This window comes from Marmota monax, unplaced genomic scaffold (genome assembly GCF_021218885.2).
Source record: "Marmota monax isolate L192 unplaced genomic scaffold, Marmota_monax_Labrador192_F-V1.1 WCK01_AAM20220418_F8-fsc01144, whole genome shotgun sequence".
NCBI lineage: Eukaryota > Metazoa > Chordata > Mammalia > Rodentia > Sciuridae > Marmota > Marmota monax.
Window position 1 is genome coordinate 18,152 of NW_026692294.1, and position 24,365 is coordinate 42,516.

At 34.4% G+C, this 24,365-nt stretch overlaps 1 protein-coding gene across 3 annotated transcripts in view; it reads right to left on the reverse strand.

Moving 5' to 3' along the window:
- The window catches only part of LOC124090524 (peroxisomal multifunctional enzyme type 2), a 73,103-nt gene that overhangs the window by 15,521 nt on the left and 33,217 nt on the right, over positions 1-24,365 (reverse strand). For all 3 annotated transcript variants that reach the window (XM_046441151.2, XM_046441153.2, XM_046441152.2), the window contains 6 exons: positions 13,437-13,544; positions 7,622-7,681; positions 6,238-6,259; positions 6,090-6,136; positions 4,508-4,592; positions 2,860-3,047 (listed from right to left, as the gene is read on the reverse strand). In XM_046441151.2, coding sequence (XP_046297107.1) covers positions 2,860-3,047; positions 4,508-4,592; positions 6,090-6,136; positions 6,238-6,259; positions 7,622-7,681; positions 13,437-13,544 — 510 coding nt within the window. The remainder of the gene's footprint in view (positions 1-2,859; positions 3,048-4,507; positions 4,593-6,089; positions 6,137-6,237; positions 6,260-7,621; positions 7,682-13,436; positions 13,545-24,365) is intronic.

Genomic DNA, 24,365 nt, shown 5'->3' on the forward strand with positions numbered 1-24,365 from the left:
AACATTATATCATTAATATACAGAACACTTCCCCTTCCCAATGCAACATAGCCACATTAACAGGGTTTTAATTATAACTCAGAGAGTTCAAAGACACAATTTCTATTTAACAAAGAGTTCCCAGGCAAACCCAAAATAACAGGGAACACAAAAACTAAAGCAGATAAAAAACTGAAGTCTCTGATACCAACTGCTAAAGCGAGTAGTAAACATGGCCTAACTCCTAATGAGATAAATGTAATTCCTCATACTAAGGGTTTATTTACCTCAATTTTTATCACCTAATACATCATGTTCAACTTTCAACAAGAAATTGCAAGTCATGCTAAAAAGAAAGAAAAAGTATAGGCTCAAGAGATAAAGCAAACAAGAGAACCAAATTAAAATATGGCAGAGACATGGAAATTATAAGACTGGGAATTTAACTATGATTAATGGGCTAAGGGCACCAAGGGAAAAAACAGACAACATACAAGAACAGGTACTGTAAGCAGAGAGAGGGGAAACTCCATCAAAAAATCAAAAGAAAATGTTAGAAATCAAGATGACTATAACAGAAATGAAAAATCAATGAGCTTAAAGACAAGGCAATAGAAGTTTCCCAAACTAAAAGGCAAAGAGAAAAAAGAACTACAACAACAACAAAAAAATGAAAAAGAATATTTAAGAACTGTGGGCAATCACAAAAGATATAATATGTTCAATGGGAATTTGAGAAGGTGAAGGGGAAAAGAAGGAAGCAGAAGAAATTCTTGAAGCAAGGATGGCCAAACTTTTCCCAAATTAATGAGAGATATCAAATCATAGGTCTAGAAGCTCAAAGAACACCAAGCAGTAAAAATACTAAAAATCTCCAACCAAGCATATTATATTCAGATAGAAAAAAAAAAAAAAACAAGAAGAAAACCATGGAAAAAGCAAGAGGGAGAAAAAAACCTTACCTAAAAAAGAACAAGGGTAAGGGCTGGGGTTGTGGCTCAGTGTTAGAGCACTTGCCTAGCATGTGTGAGGCACTAGGTTCAATTCTCAGAACCACATACAAATAAATAAAATAAAGGTCCATCAACGACTAAAAAAAAAAAAAAGAACAAGGGTAAGAATTACCTTGGACCTTCTCCAGAAACTACATAACCAAGAGGAACATGAAACGAAATATTCAAAGTGTTGGGAAAAAAGCCATCAACCTAGAATTTTATATCCAATAAATTATACTTAAAAAGTAAAGAATATTAAAAGATCAGTAAAGACAAGACAACTCACTTCCCTGGAAAAGAAAAATTTGCAAAACTCCTATCTGATAAAGAACTTGTTTCCAAAATATACAAACAACCCTTGAAACTCAAACAAATGAACAAACAAACAAAAACCTCAATTTAAATTATCTGAATAGATAATTCACCAAAGATAAATGAATTTTAAAAAAATAATGTAGAAGAAAATACCAAGCACCATATGTCACTACGAAGTTTCAAATTCAAACAATGAGAGAGAGAATTTCACACCTATTAGACTAAAATCCAAAAAACTGACAATAAAAAAAAAAAAAAAATGCTGCCACGGACATAGAACAAGACCTCTAATTCATTGCTTTACCAGTTGTTTGGCTGGTTTCTTACAAAGCTAAACCCAGTCTGACCAACCATTTAGCAGTCACACTTCTTGGTATTTATTCAAATGAGTAGAAAACACGTTCACATAAAAATCTGCACACAAATGTTTATAGCAACTTTACTTCATAATTGTCAAAAAATTAGAAGCAACCAAAATGTCCCTCAATAAATGAATGAATAAACAAATTGGGGGTACATCTGTACCATGAAGTATTAATGAATTATAAAAGGAATGAGTTTGAATCTTCTCCAGGCATTAAAAAGAAAAGGGGAGAAATTAATAAATGAAGTACACGAAACTTTTTGAGTAGTGAAACTATTCTATAATGGAAGACATGCAACATTACAGAATATACTGCTATGCAACACAAAAGTATTCCCATTTCACACTATAAACTTTAGTTAATAATAATGAATCAATACTGGTTCAATGACTGTAACACACATATACCTACCACTCTGATGCAAGATAGTAAACAGAGAGGAAAACTGGATAGAAGAAATATATGAGAACTTTCTGTACTACCTGCCTAAAATTCTATAAAGCAAAAACTGCTTTAAAAAATAAAGTATTAGCCTGATACAATGGTGCACACCTGTAATCACAGCAACTCAGGAGGCTGAGGCAGAAGATCACAAATCTGAGGCCAGACTTAGCAACTTAGCAAGACCTTGTGCCAAAAAATAAAAAGGACTAGGGATATAGCTCTGCTATAAAGTCACCTGAGTTCAATCCCCAGTACTGGGGGAAAGAAAAAAAAAGTACATTATTTTTCTATATTTCTCTATAATCATTAAAAAGGGTTAAGAATTTATTATCCCATTCTATAAAAATGCATTTGTATCTATCTATGCAGAGAAAAAGGATGAAAGTTTACTTCAGTATGTTAAAATTCAAGTCATTTTTTATTTTTTCCTTTGTGTGTGTGGTGTTTTTTTTTTTTTTTTTTTTTTTTAACTTTCAACACTGAACAACAATTACACAAAATGCTTTTGAAATTGGAAAGAAAGGGATGAGGTTGTGGCTCAGCGGTAGAGCACTCGCCTAGCAAGTGCAAGGCCCTGGGTTCAATATTCAGCACCACATAAAAATACATAAACAAAATAAAGGTATTGTGTACAACTAAAAAAATAAATATTAAAAAAAAAGAAATTGGAAAGAAAATAATTTTTTTGAGTATTAAGAAAATTAAATACTGTTTTTCCCCCCCACACACACATTTGTAATAGCAATAAAACCACAACTTACCTTCAGGCATAACAGTCTGAGTCATCCGTGATCCAGCGTTAGGGGCAATAGTGTTACAGTGAATGTTGTTTTTCCTGCCTTCAATTGCAAGAGTATTTGCAAGGCCCAGAATACCCAACTTTGCAGCACTATAATTTGCCTGGCCAAAGTTGCCATATATTCCTGAAGCTGATGAAGTCATAATGATCCTAAAAGGAAAATCAGTCTCTCAACATTCTCTTTTCTGTTTTGATAATTTACAACTCTAACCTTATTTTGGTACGATTGCAACTGTCAAAAGCAACTCTTGGGTGATTAACTTCTCACAGTCATGATTCATATCTTAAAAAATACTGATATAAAAGTAATCTCAAAATTCAACAATAAGATGTAACTATTTGAGAAGAATCCCTAGTCAGAGCCAAATGAAATTAAGTATAATAATAGATATTTGTTATATATTGAAAACAATAAGATTTATAAATATAAACTAGCAACATGTAAGTTAAAATTAAAATTTTAGCAAGAGGACTAGGGTTGTAGCTCAGTGGTAGAGCAATCACCTAGCATGTGCAATGCCCTGGGTTCGATCCTCAGCACCACATAAAAATAGTTGTGTCCAACTACAACTAAAAAACTAAATAAATATTTTAAAAATATTTTAGCAAGAAATATTACATCAAGCATTTCTAATTCTTCCATCCTTACCACATTGCCTCTCTTCCCTTCTGGATAATATCAAATGCCCCAATATACGATGCCCTCTTAAAATCTGACTCAACCTCATTCTACTTAGTCCAAATAAAATAAATCATATCATTTATTTTCAGAAACTGCCAAGGATCATGATAAACTAGAAATCTTCAGTAAGAACAGGCATCACAAATAATTTGTTTTTAGAAGATATGCTGCAACTCTAATAGGGATGACCCCGACACTAGAGTGCAATAGCATACACTGAGTTAAGTGCACTACCACCACCACATTCTTTTTTGGCAGGGTGGGGGGAGGGGTAGGATGGCTATGAGGGATTGAACTCAGGAGCTCTGGACCACTGAGCCACGTCCCCAGTCCCTATTTTGTATTTTATTTAGAGATAGGATCTCACTGAGTTGCTTGGTGCTTCAACATGACTAAGGCTAGCTTTGAACTCAACGATCCTCCTGTCTTGGCCTCCTGAGCCACTTGGATTACAGGCGTGTCCCACCATACCTGGCCACCACCACATTCTTAGTTACACATATAGGACCAAACAAGGAAAATCCTACAGTTCCTAAACAGTTTATGAAGACTAAGTCAGATCTGACCAATATCAGTTAGCAGGAAATAGCCACTCATCTTTCCCCAAGTTGGTCACTGAACACACAAAAAGACATTTTATTTAGAAAAACTGAATCCTCAACGTTCATACTAATTTCTAAAATGCCAAATAAGAGGAAAATTATTAATAATGAAAAGAGGTGAGAAAAAAAATACAAAGCCAGCCAGCTCAGCTAATCTATGTCTATTAAAAAACACCAATTTAATGTGAATGTGCCAAAACTACATTTTAAAAGCCTACACATATTTCATAACATTTTATATAATCTTTCTTTGTACACAAATACACACACACACACACACACACACAAACATCTTCAACCTCCTTGATAGCTGTATAAAATTCTACCTTCCATATTTCTGTTTCTTCATATGATCCCATGCTGCCCGGGTGACTTGAAATGAGCCCCGCAAATGAACTCTCTGGATTATATCTAAAATAAGAAATTATTTTTATGTAATTTGTCAAAAATTAGATACATGTCTCAAAATCAACGGTTTATTTAATTAAAGATACTCACTTTATATCTAAGCATTCATAATCAGCTATTATCACACCCCTCTCTGGTTAACCATTTTTGCTTCTGGCTCAATTACACTACCAATCAATGGTTCACACCCACTCTTACAACCACTTTCCCTATAATTTATAAAATTATTTCAATCCCTATACATATCTAAATGCAATGCCAGCTTTAATTAAGGTCTATCTTACATAAAAATTTGCTATTATACCCAAGAATTTTAGATACATAATTAGCACTTAACATCAACATCAAAAAAATAATCATAAAGCACACAGATCATTAATAATTACAAAATACTCACTATATCCATATTTTTTACCAAAGTTTAATAATGAGTAAGGGGGACAGAGAGTGAGAGGCAGAGACAGAAAGGAGAGAAAGAGACCCACGTGTTTGCAGAGATTTCAATCTAATCAACAGAATACTTAGGAAATGTTATTGATAGGCCACTCTAGATTTAATGTATTCTTTTAATTGTCAAGTTTTTTAACCATTCTTACTTATTTTTGTTTCAATTTATGACTTCAACAAATATTTTCATGTGTACATTAGAAGAAGGTAAGAGTGATGACTGTAGAAGGACAGAATAGGAGAAGGAAACACTTCATTCATTATAGCTCTAAGAAAATTACTAACATAAGCCCCCTTTGCCAGTAAACCTTATCTTTCCTCAACTTCTTTCTTATCCCAGCTGTTTAAAGAAAGACAAAATTAAAAGCTCCTCTTCTCTTAATTCTAAGTCAGAAGAATTTTTTTTTTAATGGTGCTGGGTATCAACCTAAGGCCTGTATATACTAGGCAAGTGCTCTATCACTGTCCACGTTTTGCTTTTCCCAAAAGGATTTCTGGGGACAGAAGCATGTGCTATAAACAATGATACAATTATCTCATCTCAGTTGCCAAGACTGCCACTTTTTCAGCCACCACTGTTTGTTTTAGTTCTGATGGCCAATGAAAGTAAGAACAAAGAAAAAAACAATCATCACTGTGATTGGTTCATTAACTAAACTCGAAACTTTTTGTCCACCCTATTCAAAGATCACCATCATTTTAATTTTTAGTACCCTAGACTCTCTTCCACATCCTGCTCTGCTCTTGAAAGAATCACAGCTAGATAAAAGGACAAAGACTATCAGAAAGCGTTAGTGCTGCTAGAAAATACTAACCATCTCTTAGGGAGAAAAATGGGAAATAAACAGAAAAGAAATCCTTCAGATAACTTCTGCCAAATTATTTAACATTATTTAAAATTTATAAAATGTTTTTAAAAATGCTATTTCCAACTATGCATCTTTTTTTATGTAGTTTATATGAGAAAGGGTTTTCCTTTTCCATATATGTATCAAATATCAAAAAGGAAAATGGATAGGTATATTCTAGAGAAACATATTTAAAACAACTTACCCCAGTCTTCATCACTTATTCTACTGAAAGAACGGTCCCTCAGAATTCTAAAATATTGATATTATATAAGGTAAGAAAGGGCAGGGAAGTATACACTTATATAAACAACTGCATGCACTTTACTAAAAATGAAAAAAGAAGTACTCACCCAGCATTGTTGACCACGACATCTACAATAAATATAAAAAGATCCAAGTCACAACTACAAAAGCAAGCATATTCATTTGTATTTGCTTACAACTCATACTTCTTACAAAATTACATAGAAGAGTTAAATATAATAGACAAAGAATACTATCAAAACAAAAATTTATGCTTACAGGAAAAAAAACTAATTCACAAAAGCACAAGTATCATATAACATCAGTGCCTTCCTTTCAAACTTATAAATTTAAATTTTTCCACCTCCATCTTCTACCAAAATTCTATCGGCTTATTTAAAGAATAAGCTATTGCACAACTCTTGGATTCTAAGACTCCAGAACCACAGCCACCCTGCACTTAACTTCAAAATCACTTGAAATTTTAAGTTTAAAAGACTTTTCAGGCTGGGGTTGTAGCTCAGTGGTAGAGCACTTGCCTAACACGTGTGAGGCACTGGGCCCAATTCTTAGCACCACATAAAAACAAACAAATAAATAAAATTAAAGGTATTAAAAAAAAAAAGACTTTTCACTGTCACTGCCACTGAAAAGTCCAAAACTCAAAGAGAAATCATTAAAGTTAGAAACTGATGTCCTATTTTGATACATATTTGTATTCTCACTATATAGAGAAAACAATTATTTTTTAATATTCAACCACCATCTTATAGCTATTTTTACCCTATGACTTCAACTTCACAACTTTGTGTCTCTATCAGAGGTATCTGAAAATGGCTTTTGAGTTCAACCTAATATAATTCGAAAATAAATATGCTAGATCTAACAAAAAGGGAGGGCACACATTCAATTTACAAAAAGTAATCTTTTTCAGATTATAAACATATTGGGCTATCTGCAGTAATTTTTCTTCATAGTAATTCTTTAAACTTTCAGTAAAAATATGTAGAACTAAACCAGGAAGATTATCTAGGGAAATATGGCCTAACCACTATATTTGAAATGCTTCTTTAAAAAATGAAATTTTTTTTTACTTCATACAATCATCTTAATTAATTTACAAGATGTCAGATCATTTTTATCCAAATCGTTATAATTCTTCAAAAGAATCTGAAGGGTCCTTTATTGACAAAATACTGACTTATTTTTCTTATAAACATAATTAAAACTTAACTGAATTATTCCAAAAGGGCACTGAGAAAATGTACAAATTTTTATAAGCACTTAAGGTTCAAAAACAATAAACATATATTCATAAAACTGCCACCTCAGTCCTTTACGAAATAAGGTGAGTTAAATAAAATAATCAACATAGAAAACAAATCTAAGAATATCTTCAAGAAAGAGATTTGTTTAATAGAAAATTCAAAAATATTTTATTAGAGAGGTAGAAGGTGCTCCATCAGGACCACAGATGAAAAGAAACATCACCTATTCTTCCAAACGCATCCAGTGCTGTCTTCACAACCTTCTCTCCTGCTTCCACAGAATCTGAGGGAAAGAGAAATTAATACAAAACTTCAGCAATCTCCTTCACAATGACTTATCCCATTCACCCAATAGAACTCATTTTCAAGAAAAATACATTTCTATTGCAAGCACATAACATACTGAAACACTGATCCTCTAATATTATAAAGGATATTTGGCCCCTAAATAATTATTTAACCTATAAGAAAAGGAGTGATGAGGAAGATTATTAAGAAATCTTTGACAAATACTCTTAAAGCAGCACCAACCTATTGATCAGTGCTTTCTGTGAGGATGGCAATGTCCTATTCCCACAATGTCCAAATATGGAAACCACTCAACATGGAGCTACCAAGGGTTCAAAATATGGCTAGTGTGACAAATTTAATGTTTAATTTTACTTAATTTATGTTTAATTTTAAATAACTACAGTGGCATTTCCCTTCAAGGATACAAATGAGTATTTGGAGGAGAAAGAGGTGCCTTTTTAATTTGAAAAAAACATATTTAGTGTTATATGGAAATTAAATGTACTATTTTTATTTAATTATTTTTTTTAATTTTATTTTTTGGTAACAGGATTGAACTCAGGGGCACTTGCCCTATTTTCTATTTTATTTAGAGACAGGGTCTCACTGAGCTGCTTGGCACCTCCTTGTTGCTGAGGCTGGCTTTGTACCCACAATCCTATCTCAGCCTCCGGAGCCGATGTGATTACGGAGTGTACCACTGCATCTGGTCAAATCTACTATTTGTACACAATACTAAACAGAAAAAGCAAAGCTCAACAAAATCTCGAGGCTTGTTATCTTCCACTAATCAGCCCCAGGTAAGGGTAAAAATCCCCATAATTGTGATGTTCGATCTATATTCACCTAGGAGATAGCACAGTACAATGTTACAAACACAGGCAATCTTGGTGCAGGGTACAGATGTAAGACTAACTGCATATCCACGTTCAGACTAACCTGGTCATTGGCAGCCTCCCTGACACTCATTTGCACAGCTCTTCTAATGGCTGTGCCAGCTTCTGGTTCCCTGTATTAAAGCTCTACATACTTGGAAAACTTTGAGAGGCTTCTGTTTTTCTGACTGAACCCTAACTGATATAGACAGCATATCAAAATTGGTAAAGTGGGGAGTCTGGAATTTTCATAGTTAAAAAATGGGTTTTCAAAAATACAGAGTTTTAAAATTGAAAACATTGGGCTGGCACTGTAACTAGTGGCAGAGCATTTGCCTAGCATGTGTGAGGCACTGGGTTCAATTCTTAGCACCACACAAAAGTACACAAATGAAATAAAATTGAAAACATTGTTGCTAGATCTCCAATGTGCAAAGAAAATAGTAAAATGTCTTATTCCCTCAAACATTCAAACCACATCCTATTTCCTCTCCCCGAAAATTTCGAAATGACGTCTATGTAATTTTATTTCTGGCCCATGAAAACAATCTAGTTTTCAGGTCAGTAACCATTAGCTTTTTTTTTTTTTTTCTATTAGTTGCTCATGACAATACAATGATCTTGACATATCATACATTTGAATCAAATGGGGTATAATTTTTCATTTTTCCAAGTGTACAGGTTGCCGAATCACATTGGTCATGCAGTCACCTATATACATACAGCAATACTAGTGTCTATTTTATTCTGCTGCCCTTCCTATACCCCCTTCCCCTCTCCTCCCCTCCCATCAACTCTCTCTACCCAATCTAATGTGACACATTTCTTTTTTTTTCCTCACATCATCATACATGTATTTTGTATAATGATGAGGGTCTCCTTCCATCTTCCGTGCAATTCCCCTTCTCTCTCCCATTCCCTCCCACCTCTTTTCCCTATTTAGTGGTAATCTTCTTCTCATGCTCTTCCTCCCTACTCTGTTCTTAGTTGCTCTCCTTATATCAGAGAAGACATTCGGCATTTGTTTTTTAGGGATTGGCTAACTTCATTTAGCATAATCTGCTCTAATGCCATCCATTTTCCTGCAAATGCCATGATCTTGTTATTTTTTAGTGCTGCATAATATTCCATTGTGTATATATGCCACATTTTTTTTTTTATCCATTCATCTATTGAAGAGCATCTAGGTTGGTTCTACAGTCTAGCTATTGTGAATTGTGCTGCTATAAACATTGATGTTGCTGTGTCCCTGTAGTATGCTCTTTTTAGGTCCTTTGGCTATAGTCTGAGAAGAGGAATAGCTGGGTCAAATGGTGGTTCCATTCCCAGCTTTCTAAGGAATCTCCATACTGCTTTCCAAATTGGCTGCACCAATTTGCAGTCCTACCAGCAATGTACGAGTGTACCTTTTTCCCCACATCCTCACCAGCACTTGTTGTTGTTTGACTTCATAATGGCTGCCATTCTTACTGAAGTAAGATGGTATCTTAGAGTAGTTTTAATTTACATTTCTCTTATTGCTAGAGATGATGAGCATTTTTTTTGTGTATTTGTTGATTGATTGTATATTCTCCTCTGAGAAGTGTCTGTTCAGGTCCTTGGCCCATTTATTCATTGGGTTATTTAATTTTTGTTGTTTTAACTTTTTGAGTTCTTTGTATACTCTAGAGATTATAGCTCTATCTGAAGTGTGAGGGGTAAAAATTTGTTCCCAGGATGTAGGCTCCCTATTTACCTCACATATTATTTCTCTTGCTGAGAAAAAAACTTTTTAGTTTGAATTCGTCCCATTTGTTGATTCTTGATTTTAACTCTTGTGCTATATAGGTTTTAAACCATTAGCTTTTAAAAGTAAACCTATACTGCCAGGCATGGTGACGTACACCTGTAATATCAGCAACTCAGGAGGCTGAGGCAGGAGGAATGCAAGCCTGAGGCCAGCCTTAGCAATTTAGTGAGGCCCTAAGCAACTTAGCAAGACCCTGTCTCAAAATAAAAAAGCTCTGGGCATGTGTGTCAGTGGTTGAGCACCCCTGAGTTCAATCCCTTGTGGAAGGAAGGAAGGAGGGAGACTGGGAAGAAAGAAAAAAAAAGAGAGAGAAAAAAAGAAAGGAAGGAAGGAAGAAAGAAAATACAGGTACTGCTACTTAACTTTAGGGAACTTATTCCTGGTAATTGAAGTCATCAATAAAATGGAGGCCTAGTTGGATTATATGGGGTATTTTTTTAAGTTACTGATAGACCTTTATTTAATTAATTTATTTATATGCAGTGCTGAGAATCAAACACAGTGCCTTCCACATGCTAGGCAAATGCTCTACTACTGAGCCACAACCCCAGCCCCAGATGGTATTTTTGGTTACATAAAATGTAACCAAGGACCAAGGTTAGTAAATATATCTAAGCTGGCAAACAATGTTATGTAAATACCATACACTTAAATGTGCAAACATTTTCCTAGAATTTTTTTTTTTTTTTTTTTTTTGGTACCGGAGATTGACCTTAGGGGCACTCAACCACTGAGCAACATCTCAAATCCTTTTCTGTATTTTATTTAGAAATAAGGTCTCACTGAATTGCTTAGGGCCTCAATAAATTGCTGAGGCTAGAGCTTCGAACTTGCGATCCTCCTGCCTCAGCCTCCTAAACTACTGGAATTACAGGTATGCACTAACTCACCCACCTCTGGGATAATTCTTAAAACTGAAAAGCTAAAAATTATTCAGATTTTGACTTAAAAATCATTGAACTGCTGACCATAAGATTTTTTAAAAATATTTATTTTTTTAGTTACAGGTGGACACAATGTCTTTATTTTACTTTATGTGGTGCTGAGGATAGAACCCAGTGCCTCATGCATGCAAGATGCACACTCTACCTCTGAGCCACAACCCCAGCCCTGACCATAAGATTTTGAGGAAATAGTTTTCCAATCTGTGTGACTCTATATAAAATCTGTTCAACTGCAATCTTTTTTATTTGCCTATAAGTTAACATGGTTACAAATTTTAAAACTAGAATTCCAAAACGAATGTGAAACTGTTGGGGGGTGGGGAATTGTAGCACAGTTGCAGAGCACCTGCGAGGCACTGGGTTCAATCCTCAGCACCACATAAAAATAAGTAAACAAAATAAAGGTATTAAAAAAAAGAGAATGTGAAAGATTAAAATGTGTGTAATTATGCCAAACAATTTTAATGCTATTTTCTGCACTGATTTTTTTAAAATTCTTTTAAATATTTAAAGAATTTTATTAACATTATTACATTTGCTCAATGCTTTTGTGATGAATCAATTAAAATTCTTAACATTCAAAAAAAAAGCAGGCTAGGGTTGGGGCTCAGTGGTAGAGCATTTGCCTAACGTGTGAGGCACTGGGTTCTATCCTTAGCAACACATAAACAAATAAATAAATAAATGTTATCATGTCATCTACAACTAAAATATATATTTAAAAAAAAGTAAAGTGGTGCATGCCTATAATAACAGCTACAGAGTTTGAGGCAAGAGTATCTTCAGCAAGGACGTCTTTAATGAGACCATGACTCAAAATACAAAAAAAAGGACTGGGGATATAGCTCAGTGGTAGAGAACTTACCTAGCATGCATGAGGCCGTGCGTGGTTCAATCCCCAGTATTAGGATTTAGGATGAACACATCAAATGTAAAGGTTGCATTTACTGTTCCACCCAACCTCTGCCCATGACTTCATTTAACACCTAATTGGATTCTTACAGTTTTACTAAGATAAGAAAGTTACATATAGCATTGACAACTTGTGCAGAAATGGAACATAGAAGCTAATACAGAAACAGGTGTCATTTCACTTCTTATACTATATTTATAAGAATCTTTTTAAAAGATTTTTAAAAAGACTCAGATCGGGCTGGGGCTATAGCTCAGTGGTAGAGTGCTTGCGTGGCACATGTGAGGCACTGAGTTTAATTCTCAGCACCACATAAAAATAAATTAATAAACAAAGATATAGTATTCATCTACAATGAAAAAAATATTTTAAAAAATACTCTTAAGATCATTCTATAGATATATATATAAGACCTTTTAATGAAACAGATCTCTCTATTTCTTTCGTCTTTTTTTTCCCCTTGCTGTACTGGGCATCAAGCTCAGGGCATTGTGCATGCTAGGCAAGTGCTCTATCACTGAGCTATATCTCAGCTCTTTCTATTTTATTTTGAGACAGATTCTCACTAAATTGCTCAGACTGGTCCTGAACTCTCAATCCCCCTGCCTCAGTATCCTGAGTAGCTGAGATTACAGACATGTGCCACCATGCCCTGCTAAAACAGATCTTTTTTTTAAATATTTTTTAGTTGTTCATATTCCTTTATTTTATTCATTTATTTATATGCGGTGCTGAAAATCAAATCCAGTGCCTCACACATGTAAAGCAAGCACTCTACCACTAAGCCACAACCCCAGCCATTAAAAATAGATCTTTGGGGCTGGGATGTAGCTCAATGGCAAAGAGTCTACCTTGCTTTCACAAAGCCCTGGGTTCAACCTCCAGTTCCAAAAAGAGACAAAATAAAAGAACCCCACCAAAAACAGATCTTTTGAGAATACAAACAAACTGTATCTATAATTTATTAATTATGTATCATGTGCTCCTTAATAAAATGATTAAACAGAAAAATGAGTATAATCATGTGAAATAATTTAAATCAAAAGTTTTTTAAATTCTCACATATTATGTATTATGTAGCATAAGAACTGTGACAGACTTAGATAAAAATCTAACTTCATAATTACATAGAAATGCTAAGATATTTTCTCAAAGATTATTAATGTAAGCAAATGCATCAACCAAAGGAAAACAAAAGAAATAATACAGTTATCTTAAATACATACCATAGTTGGCCACAGCTTTTCCACCTTTCCTTTTTATTTCTTCAACAACTTTATCAGCAGCTAAGGAGCCTTTACCAACTCCCTTGAAGTCCCCTCCTAAATCATTCACTGCAGTGCAAAAAACAAATACCAATTAATTTAATTTCTAGAGCTTCAAAACATAGGTTAGAAATGAAATTCAAATTACTAGTCTATTTCCTCAATGACATGCCCAAGTTTTTCCTTTCCTTTCCCCGACTTGCTAAAAACACCATAAGCATTTTCAGGACATGCCTCTTTGTTTCTGAACAGACACAAAGAACCAGCAAAAACACTTAGAACACAAGTTCGTTACATGAAATTTTTCACTTTACAAGGCTGTCCTCTTGGGAAAAAAAAAAAAAAAGAGTGGCTCAACTCTTCAGTTAAAAGAAAAAACGTGAAAATCACTTCATGATTCAATATGCCAAAGACAATATAGTAGTACCTGGGGGGAAAAATTGAAGTTATACTGAAACAACAGTGATTACTAGGGACAGGAAGGAATGGGACAGGGTGGAAGAAGGGTAGTGGGATATGAATCAACACAATGCTGTATGAATGTATGGAAATATCACACAGAATCCTACTAATAATGTATAACTAATATGTGCTAATAAAAAATGAAAAAAATTAAAACTACCAATGATACAGCAATTCCACTTGAGGTTATGCATCCAGAAAAAAATGAAATCAGAATGAAAGTGAAGGGAAATTCTCTTCAAATATCAAAAAGATATGAGCATTTCATGTTCAATGCAGCATTATTCACAATAATCAGGTATAGAAACAATCTAAATGTCCAAGGATAGATGAATAAATAAAAGGGATAAATCACAAACGCATTATGCTAAGTGAAAAGAACAGTTAGAGAAGGACAAATACTGAATGATTCCACTTACATGGAACATCTTGAATAGCACAGAATGGTGGTTTCCAGGAACTAGGGAGAGGTTGGAAATGGAAGTAGTTGCTAACTAATGAGCACAAAGTTTCAATTATGCAAGATGAATAAGTTCTAGAGATCTGCTATACAACACAGCGCTTGTTATTTTGTAAACAAACATCAGTTAAAAGGGTAGATCTCATATTAAGTGTTCTTACTACAACAAAATGAAGAAATTAAACATACAATGTGAAAAATCTTCGGGTCAAGAAAATCTTTGTTTACATGAATGGTGATTAAAAAAAAAGCATGGTTTTAAACTACTAGCATGGTTTAAACTATTAAACACTTGTAAATTTTTTAAATTTTCATAAAATATACTATCATGTTCTAGAATGAAAAAAACACAAACTGTTGCCAGGCTTGGTGGCACAAGCCTATAATCTCAGGTACTCAAGTGGATAAGGCATGAAGATTGCAAGTTTGAACCAGCCTGAGCAATTTAGCAAGACCCTGTCTCAAAATAAAAAATTAGCAGCACAATTCACAATAGATAAACTGTGGAACCAACCTGGATGCCCTTCAATAGATGAATGGATAAAAAAAAATGTGGCATATATACACAATGGAATATTACTCAAAAATAAAAGAGAACAAAATCATGGCATTTGCAGGTAAATGGATGGAGTTAGAGAAGATAATTCTAAGTTAGCCAATCCCAAAAAAACAAATGTTTTCTTTGATATAAGGAGGCTGACTCATATTGGGATAGGAGAGGAAGCATGGGAGGAATAGACAAACTCTAGATAAGGCAGAGAGGTTAGAGAGGAAGGGAGGAGCTGCATGGGGTTATTAATGATGGTGGAATGTGATGGACATTATTATCCAAAGCACATGTATAAAGACACAAATTGGTGTGAATATACTTTGTATACAACCAGAGATATGAAAAAATGTGCTCTATTTGTGTAATAAGAATTGTAATGAATTTCACTGTCATATATAAATAATATATAGAAAGAAAGGAAGAAGGAAGGAAGGAAGGAAAGAAAGAAAAGAAAAGGGATGTCAGTAGTAAAACATTTTTCTAGCATATGTGAGGCCCTGGTTTCAATCTCCTGTACCACTTAAAAAAAAAAAATTGTTAAAAGAGGTCAAAAATTACATACAGAACTAACACATGTTCAGTCACGAATTTATATCATGATTCCATCTTTATATATTTAACAACTGACCATATCACATGACATTTTCCTACATTCAATAATATAGTTATTAAAATAATTGCACATTTACTATTTTCAAAATAATCTAGAGGAACACACAAATCTGTAAGAACAATGCTTGCCCACAAAGAGTTTCTAATTTACTAAAATTGAAGTATATGACCACAACAGCAACACAGATTATACACTAATATATTACAAAGTATGTACCAAGGTCAATAACTAAATAACAGGGCCAACATAACTAAATAACAGAGATGAATAACAAAGGTAATCTATATAATAATCCAAGGCAAAGTATACGAAGTAACACAAAAAAAATTAATGAATATCAAATAATCAATGCCAAATAACTTGGAAAAAGCAGAATTCAAGAAAAATACTTGAAAGAAAGAATCTGCACAATAAATTGGGGGGGGGGGGAGTAATCCATAGATTTTAAGAAATACAGCCATAAAAAATAACCAACTAATAAATGATGTGATGGTACACATTAGAATTTTAAATCTTTCAATACAATTGAAAACACAATCTTTTTCTTTAGAAAAATTTACTTTTTAAAAAATTGAAGCAAGGTTTCAAAGTAGGATTGGGTAGTTAAGAAGGAAAAGGGATGATAGAAAGTCAATGCCAGGCCACTCTTAAAAACCAGCTAGGGCAAATGTGTTTTCATTCTTTTTTTTTTTTTTTTTAAAGAAATTCATTTTTCAAAAGGTAGACTTGGGTATACTTTTTCCTAACAATATAATAGGATATATACAATGACCGGTCTTACTAAAACTAAAATATAAAAAAAAATTTTAAATAAAATATTCTACAGGGGCTGAGGTTGTGGCTCCATGGTAGAGCACTTGCCTAGCAAGTATAAGGCCCTGGCTTCAATTCTCAGCACCACACAAAAATAAATAAAATAAAATAAAGGTATCACACTCATCTACAACTAAAAATATTTTTAAAAAATAAAAATGAATGTTCTACAGATATGAAATAATAAAGAGGCTTATAATATCCCTCAAGAGCTGAAAAAGTAATGATTCTTCGAAGACTAATTATGACTATTAATTATTCATTTCCATGCAATTATTCAAATTACAGGAAATAATCAGTTAAAAAATTTCCAGACTTTACGACATGCAGCTAACAGTTTTTTATGACTATTTTTAAATAAGCACAAGAAATTTCAAAATCAACTGAAATACACTGATAAATTTGTTCACCTGCATGATGAAACACTACCCTCAAGTGGAAATTTTACAAAGTGCAACCAGTTAAGCACAACCTGGATAATTTATTGAGAAAATGACATGTAGTCAAACAATATAAGAACAGACTTATTCAAATCAAGTATCTACATTAGAGAGTGCTAAATTAGCAGTGACCCATTCAATCATCCCACTATAACCAGAGCTAAATCACAGGGATTAAAAACTAGAAAAGCCCTGGTTAACACCGAAGGGCTTGGATAACAATGTTAAGACAAGTATGTACAAAGAGAAGTACATATATACTATGTGACACTTATCAATCCAATATATGGCTAAAATTCTAGTAGTAATAGTAGTAGTGGTGGTGCAAGTAGTACTAGTAATACCAACATACTAATATGTATACTTTACATTTCAGTGAACCACTGTATATATTGAAACATTTAATCTCCATACAATTTTGAGACTGGTAGAAACAGCAGTTCCTGCTTTCATAGATGAAAAAGCAATGTGGAAAAGGTCCTAACCCAAGGCTCCTAGACTATACAAAATAGCAAAACCTAGTCTGGACCTAGACCAACTATAATATCTGTCTGCTCCTCTAACACTGCAAGCATGTTTAGTTTATCCCAAAAACAACAATCATTTTCTTTGTGTGTGTGTGTGTGTGTGTTTTATTTTTTTTTTATTTTTTTTTTTAATTTTTTATTGTTGGTTGTTCAAAACATTACATAGTTCTTGATATATCATATTTCACACTTTGATTCAAGTGGGTTATGAGCTCCCATTTTTACCCCATATACAGATTGCAGAATCACATCAGTTACACATCCATTGATTTACATATTGCCATACTAGTGTCTGTTGTGTTCTGCTGCCTTTCCTATCCTCTACTATCCCCCCTCCCCTCCCCTCCCCTCCCCTCTTCTCTCTCTGCCCCCTCTACTGACATTCATTTGTCCCCCTTGTATTATTTTTCCCTTTCCCCTCACTTCCTCTTGTATGTACTTTTGTATAACTCTGAGGGTCTCCTTCCAACAATCATTTTCACTAAGAAAAAAAAATTACATTTGTTTAGGAAGGGTACAGAGAAAAACATAAAGCAACTTCTCTACTCAAACACTTGTAAAATAGGTAGGAAACATGTTAAGATGCTAAGGAGAGAATCTTATCAACTGAAACCATAATCACATACTAAAGCCATAAATTCTCCATACAAAATCCAGTTTATGACTCTGAAGATTTTTTTTTTTAACAAAATACTTTCCCTTTTTTGGGGGGGGGGGTGAATAGCTACAGATTGAATTCAAGGGCACTTAACTACTGAGCCACATTCCCAGCCCTTTTTATTTTTGAGATAGGATCATGCTAAGTTGCTTAGGGCCTCACTAGGTTGGTGAGGCTGGCCTCAAACTTGCTGTTCTCCTGCCTCAGCCTCCCTAGTTGCTAGGATTATATGCATGAGTCACCACAGCTGGCCCTATTTCTGTCGTTAATTTGGATGGTCTCCTAAAGACTCCCATGGTTTTTCCATAAAAATCCATCCCCAAAGTTTATTAAATAACAGCTATGCTGGAAATTTAGGGATCCAAGGAATTCTAAAATACACTTGGATCCTATAAAAAGTATACTATACGTAGGTAAATGGATACCTAAAGATCAATTACCAAGTTATTGAGCCTGGAAAGAGAACCAAATGTTTGAGAATGCCTGTTTCCTCACATCCTTACAATATTGGTGATTGCCATTCTTTTCAGTCTGACAATTATATGATTATAAATTGTAACTCATTATTTTAATTTACATTTCTTTGAGCACTAATAGAGTAACATTTTATTTTCATGTACCCATTGGTCATTTATATTTCTTACTGTTTTGCCTATTCATTTCACATTTTATTGGGGGATATCTGTCTTTCTGATAATTTGTAAATGTCCTTTATATGTAAAAGATATTAATTATTTACCATGTGTTAGCAAATCAAATTCTTTTCCTGAAATGTTGAGAGAAATAAAGCTCACATCTGAGCATAAGTATTACTTAATGAGTATTATGTACATTGTTTTTCGGAGTTTTGTTTTATAAACTAGATGGAAAACTGGGTTTGTCTTTTAAAATTCTATTTGTTGTACAGGTTTTTATTCTTAGAAGTTAGGTTTTTTGTTTCTCTTTCTGTGCTGCTGCTTTTTTTTTTTTGGAACTGGGAATTCAACCCAGGGACACATACCAATGAGCCACATCCACCTTTCTTTTATTTTTTATTTTGCACAGGGTCTCACTAAGTTGCTTAGGGCTTCACTAGATTGTTGAAGCTAGCTTTGAACTTGCAATTCTCCTGCCTCAGCCTCCTAAGCTGTTGATATTATAGGCAAGAGCCACCACAACTGGTACCTAGCAATTTTTTATTATTGGCTCCAAATACTATACCAGCAAATATGCTTTGGGTCTCCTGAAATCAAGACTACTAAACCAGCTCAGAGGATATAGTTTACTTTTAATTTGTACAAAAAATATAACCCAGAACATCATCTCCCTCAAACCGTCCCCTCTTCTTCATGTCACTTCTCTGTACTAAGACTTCTCCTCGTCACTCTTAATTTCTGAAAAGCACATGTCCTATATCAGTAGGTCTTGTCATTAATTTTATTAGGATTCTTCAAATGTTTACTGAGTTCCCACTCTGGACCCAGCACCATGCTGGGTGCTTTAGGCTCTTCAGGTAGACAAGTTTATGCAGTGAGGAGCTGCCAGTTCTTTTGAGAAATTCTTTATCTCCATTTCCTTCCTATTCTATCACTTCAAGCCTACATTACTGCTATTGCCTACCAGGTGGTCTTTTGCCTCCAATCTAAACCTCTCTAGGCTATCTGACTATTGCTGGAGTAATGTTCATAAGGCACCCTTTGTAATATATCAGTACCTTCCTCAAAAATCTGCAGTGGATTTCCCTATTGTTTACTGTTTAACTTTAAAGATGCCTTGTATCTGGTCTCACTTTAATTGATGCCTTTTTTTTTTTTTTCATTTTTATTTTAAAACTGGGTCTCCTTAAGATGCCCTGGCTGGCCTCAAACTTGCAATCCTCCTGACTCAGCCCCCTGAGAAGCTGGGATTACAGTAGTGCACCAGCATATCCAGATGATAGTTCTTTCTTTTTGTCATAGTTTATATGGCAATCTTTAACTTTCTACTTACCTAGTAAGAGTGAAAATGTTATAACACTGTACATTTGAAGAGTGCTTAATCATTACTTACACATATTCATGTTCACATACAAACTCAATCCAAAAACTATCGCCAAGTCATATCTATTACCAATGACAAATCCATAAACTGTTTTTATTTCAGAATAAGAACAAGCAGTACTTTAAGTGTAGTTGTTGTTGAAGAGATTCTTTTTTTCTGATGTCAAAAGTCAATGCACAGGGCTGGGGTTGTGACTCAGTGATAGAGTACTTGCCTGGCACATGTGAAGCACTGGGTTTGATCCTCAGCACCACATAATAATAAATAAATAATGGTATTATGTTCATGTACAACTAAAAAAATTTATAAAAATTTAACACACTGATATAAAGCTAGAATCTAATTCTCTATGTTTAAAAAAAAATGCTTCTAAAGAAATTCAAACTGTATAAATCTAAGACTTTTTCTCCTGTTCCCACCTGAATCTTTCCCAGAGGTACCTGCTATTAATAATTTCTTAGATGTCCTATACATTCTTATTCTCTATCCTTGGTGCCTTTCTCCCATTTTGATAGTTTCCTATAGCAAAAAAAAAAAAAAAAAAATACTATTAAGAATCACTTCAGGGCTGGCACAGCGCTTGCCTAGCATGCAAAAGACCTTGGATTCAATTCCCACCACTGCCAAAAAGAAAAGAGTAACTAGGATTGTAGCTCAGTGGAAGAGCACAAGTTTAGCATGTACGAGGCCTGGGTTCAACCCCTGGTTAAAAAAAAAAAAAAAAGAAAAAGAAAGAAAGAAAAGAAATAAACAAACAAAACATCTCTGGTGTAATGGCATATACCTGTAATCCCAGAAACTCAGGAGGCTGAGGTCAGCCTCATCAACTTAGTATTCCTAAGCAACTTAGCAAGACCCTGTCTCCAAAAAAAAAAAAAAAAAAAAAAAGAGGGCTGGGGATATGGCTCAGTGGTAAAAGTGCCCCTGAGTTCAATCACTAGTATCCCCCCATCCCAAATCATTTCATTGATTTTAGAGCCGTAGATCTACTGGAGATTGTTTACCTATATTTATATTCTGACTACTACCAAAAATTATTTAAATGACTTAACTGTAAATGTGCAACAGCACTATTAAAGAAGGGAAAAGATGTTTTATCAGCAAAAGATAAGCATACCGGAATTGCAGGGTAATAGTTGTTCAGGATCACCCTTCAGCTATGTGACAGCCAAGTAAAAGGAAAACTCTTGGGAGGGCACAGTGTTTTCACTATTTGGCTGAAAGATATAATCATCTTGGTTCATTTCCAAAGTGGCCATAAATATATCTAAATATTTGAAGAACTGTAAATTGTTGTGATAATTTAGAGAGCAATCTCTTCAATTAGGTCTTTATCTTAGTCCATACATGCTGCTATAATGAATACCACAGACTATGAAATTTAGGCACAACAGAAATTTCTCAGTTTTGACCAGTATGTCCAAATTCCAAAAATCTGACCTAATGAGGGCCATTCTCTGCTTCCAAGATGGTGCCTTGTTGCTGCATCCTCCAGAGGAGTAACACCATGTCTTTATATGACAGAAGGCATGGAAGGGCAAGAGGGTACTCCCTTAGAATGTGGATCCTTTTATATGGGTGCTAATCCCATTCATGAGGGCCCAACCCTCATGACTTAATCCCTTCCCAAAAGCCACACCTCTTAATACTGTTGCACTGTGAATTAGGTTCCAACAAGACTTATGGAAAGGACACCATCATTCAATTTGTCTCACAACAAGAAGGCATCAAAGGTATTCCTAAAGGACAGGATAAATGAATCAATTAATATGTTCCCCTCCTCATAAAGCCACCAGGATTCAATAATGGAGGATTCTATCCTAATGATCTTATCAAAACCTAACCAATTCCCAAAGGCCAAACTTCTAAACACCATAGTTGGATTAGGCTTCCACCCTCCTGATATCTCACATGGGGATAAATTACATGAAGCCTTGGAGGTTACTCAAACCACATCCAAACCATAGCAGTAGATTACAGCAATAGCCTTTAACTGTCCTCTTTGCTTCCACTTTTTATTTTAATAGAAAATTATACATGTACACAAAAGAATAAAAAAAAATAAAACCCAGTGAGCCCATCATCCTTCTCCATTTCTACTCTTGCTCCCTGACATCTAAGTCTCTTAAGAGCAACCAAAATGATCTTGAATTTTTAAATCAAGTGATACTGCTCCTCTTTTCACCCATCTGAATCAGGTTAAAAACTAGCACTTACTCTGAGCAAAATGGTCCTATGTGATCTGGTCTCGATTCTCTACTGTTGTCTTTGTTTATGTCCCTTCAAGGATCTCACTCAATCCAGCCACACTGACTCTCTTGCACATGAAACACAAGAAGCCTGCTCCTGCCTAAGGACCTCAGCACCAGCTGCTCTCTGCCAGAAATTTCTAGGTCCCAGATCTACAGCTACATCCATTACTCCCTGCAAGTCTCTCTTTAGAAAGTCCTCTTTCAGCACTTTCCATCCTATTCACCATAATTTCTTTTCTCCATAGCACTTACCACATCATCTATTATATTTTTACATAAGTATTTGTTTATTGTCTGTCTCCTCACTAGAATATAAACTCCATGAAAGTGGAGGCCCTCTCTAATTCCCATTGTAGTCACCCAGCACCAAAAACAGTGTTTGCTACCTAACAGATCACTAAATAAATATTTGTTGAATAAGTCTATTAACTTTATTAACTTTTTCTAAACTGGGCTTTAAAAATGGTAAATAGCTAAGCTATCCTAAAGCAATTCAAAGGTTTTCTCCTATAACATGATGTCAGTCATAAAGACCTCTAGGGGGGATGTGGGCTCTTTCATTATATATAAGTGATATATGGCTCCTTCATTATAAGCTGAAATTTTGTAGTGATCTTTCTTCTTGTGTTATATAAGTTTAACTTTTTCACTCAATCAGCACATACCCACGATTACTAAGCAAAGCACTATCTTAACACTTGCAGAAAATACATTGGTGCTTAAAGCAGCCCTTTTTCTAAGTATCTACAAGAGAAACATGGTTTAAATAAAGGAGCTGGGATGCCTCCTGAGGAAACAAAACCTCAGTTCACTGATGAACTAATATATTCCATTCTTGAGCACTGTGCCTAGTACATGGTAACCAGGCAGTAGTACTGGTTCCTTTCTCTTTCCTTTATAAAGGTCCTTAATTTTTTATGAAATTTAACTTCACCATAATTTTACAGGTTCAGGAAGGAAGCTATAAATAAAAAGGTCATGAAATTAGGCAGTAGAGTCAGGATCTAAACCATGCAGTTCCTAATTGGCAGGATCCGCACAGTGGTCGAAAACATAAATTCTAGCTTCAGCCCACAGGAATGTAAGACTTAGGAGTTATTCTATAACTGCAGCACAGGGGAAAAAAAAAAGTCATGTCAATCTTACTTCAGAGGATTATAATTTAATTTTTCCAAAGGTGTTACTTCTTCAGTTCAAGAGTATAACAATGTTTGCCTTGCCTTTCTTACTAAGAAGAGGTTCTCCTTCCTGGAACATGTCAGTTTGCCTTGCATTCATGCCCTTAAGCTAAAACTCACCAAAGATGGGTATGGCTCTTGTTCTAAGGAAACCTCAAAATTATTCAATTCCCAGCACCTCAGCACCTACTTCAAATATGCAGAAATCTCTAGAAACATGTAATTTATACAAAACTAAACATCATCTGAGAGCATGAAACTTAAAGCTTAGAAATTCTTATACCAAAATTTAAATAGTCCATAGTGTTTTATATTATGGAATATAAAACAAAGCACTCATATTAATATGAAATTAGAAAATTTCTTAAATGATATACTTTAGTCTTGGTTAAAGGATTTGGCCAATAAAATATAAGTGTTAAGTGGCATATCACTTCTGAACAAAAGCTTTAAAAAGCCACCAAGTAGATCCATTTTTATGTTCCCTCTGCCCCAATAATAGCAATGTCCCAGATACGAGCTGCTCCTTCAGCTAGCATCCTGAAATTAGGAACACAGAGTACAACACAAGCTAACAGGAAACTGAAGATGAACATGAAATAATTCTTTATTACTCTGAGCCACTTAGATTAAAAGGCTGTTTAATAACCCTGCACAACCTAGCAAAAGAGGACTTGACAAACAAGCTACTTTATTTCTTAAGGTCCTATTTCTTACTGGCCTCTGAACTAGTTATAGGATAAGCTGACTGATCACTTTTCCAAAAACAAGATATTCTGATGTCATCATAACATCCTAGATTTATATATTTCCCTTTACAATTCGTTTGCTTCCTCAGGAAAGAATTATTCTAAGCAAGAAAATATTAACAAAGGAGAAAAGTCTGTGCATGGCACACAACCTGGAAACAGAATGTTT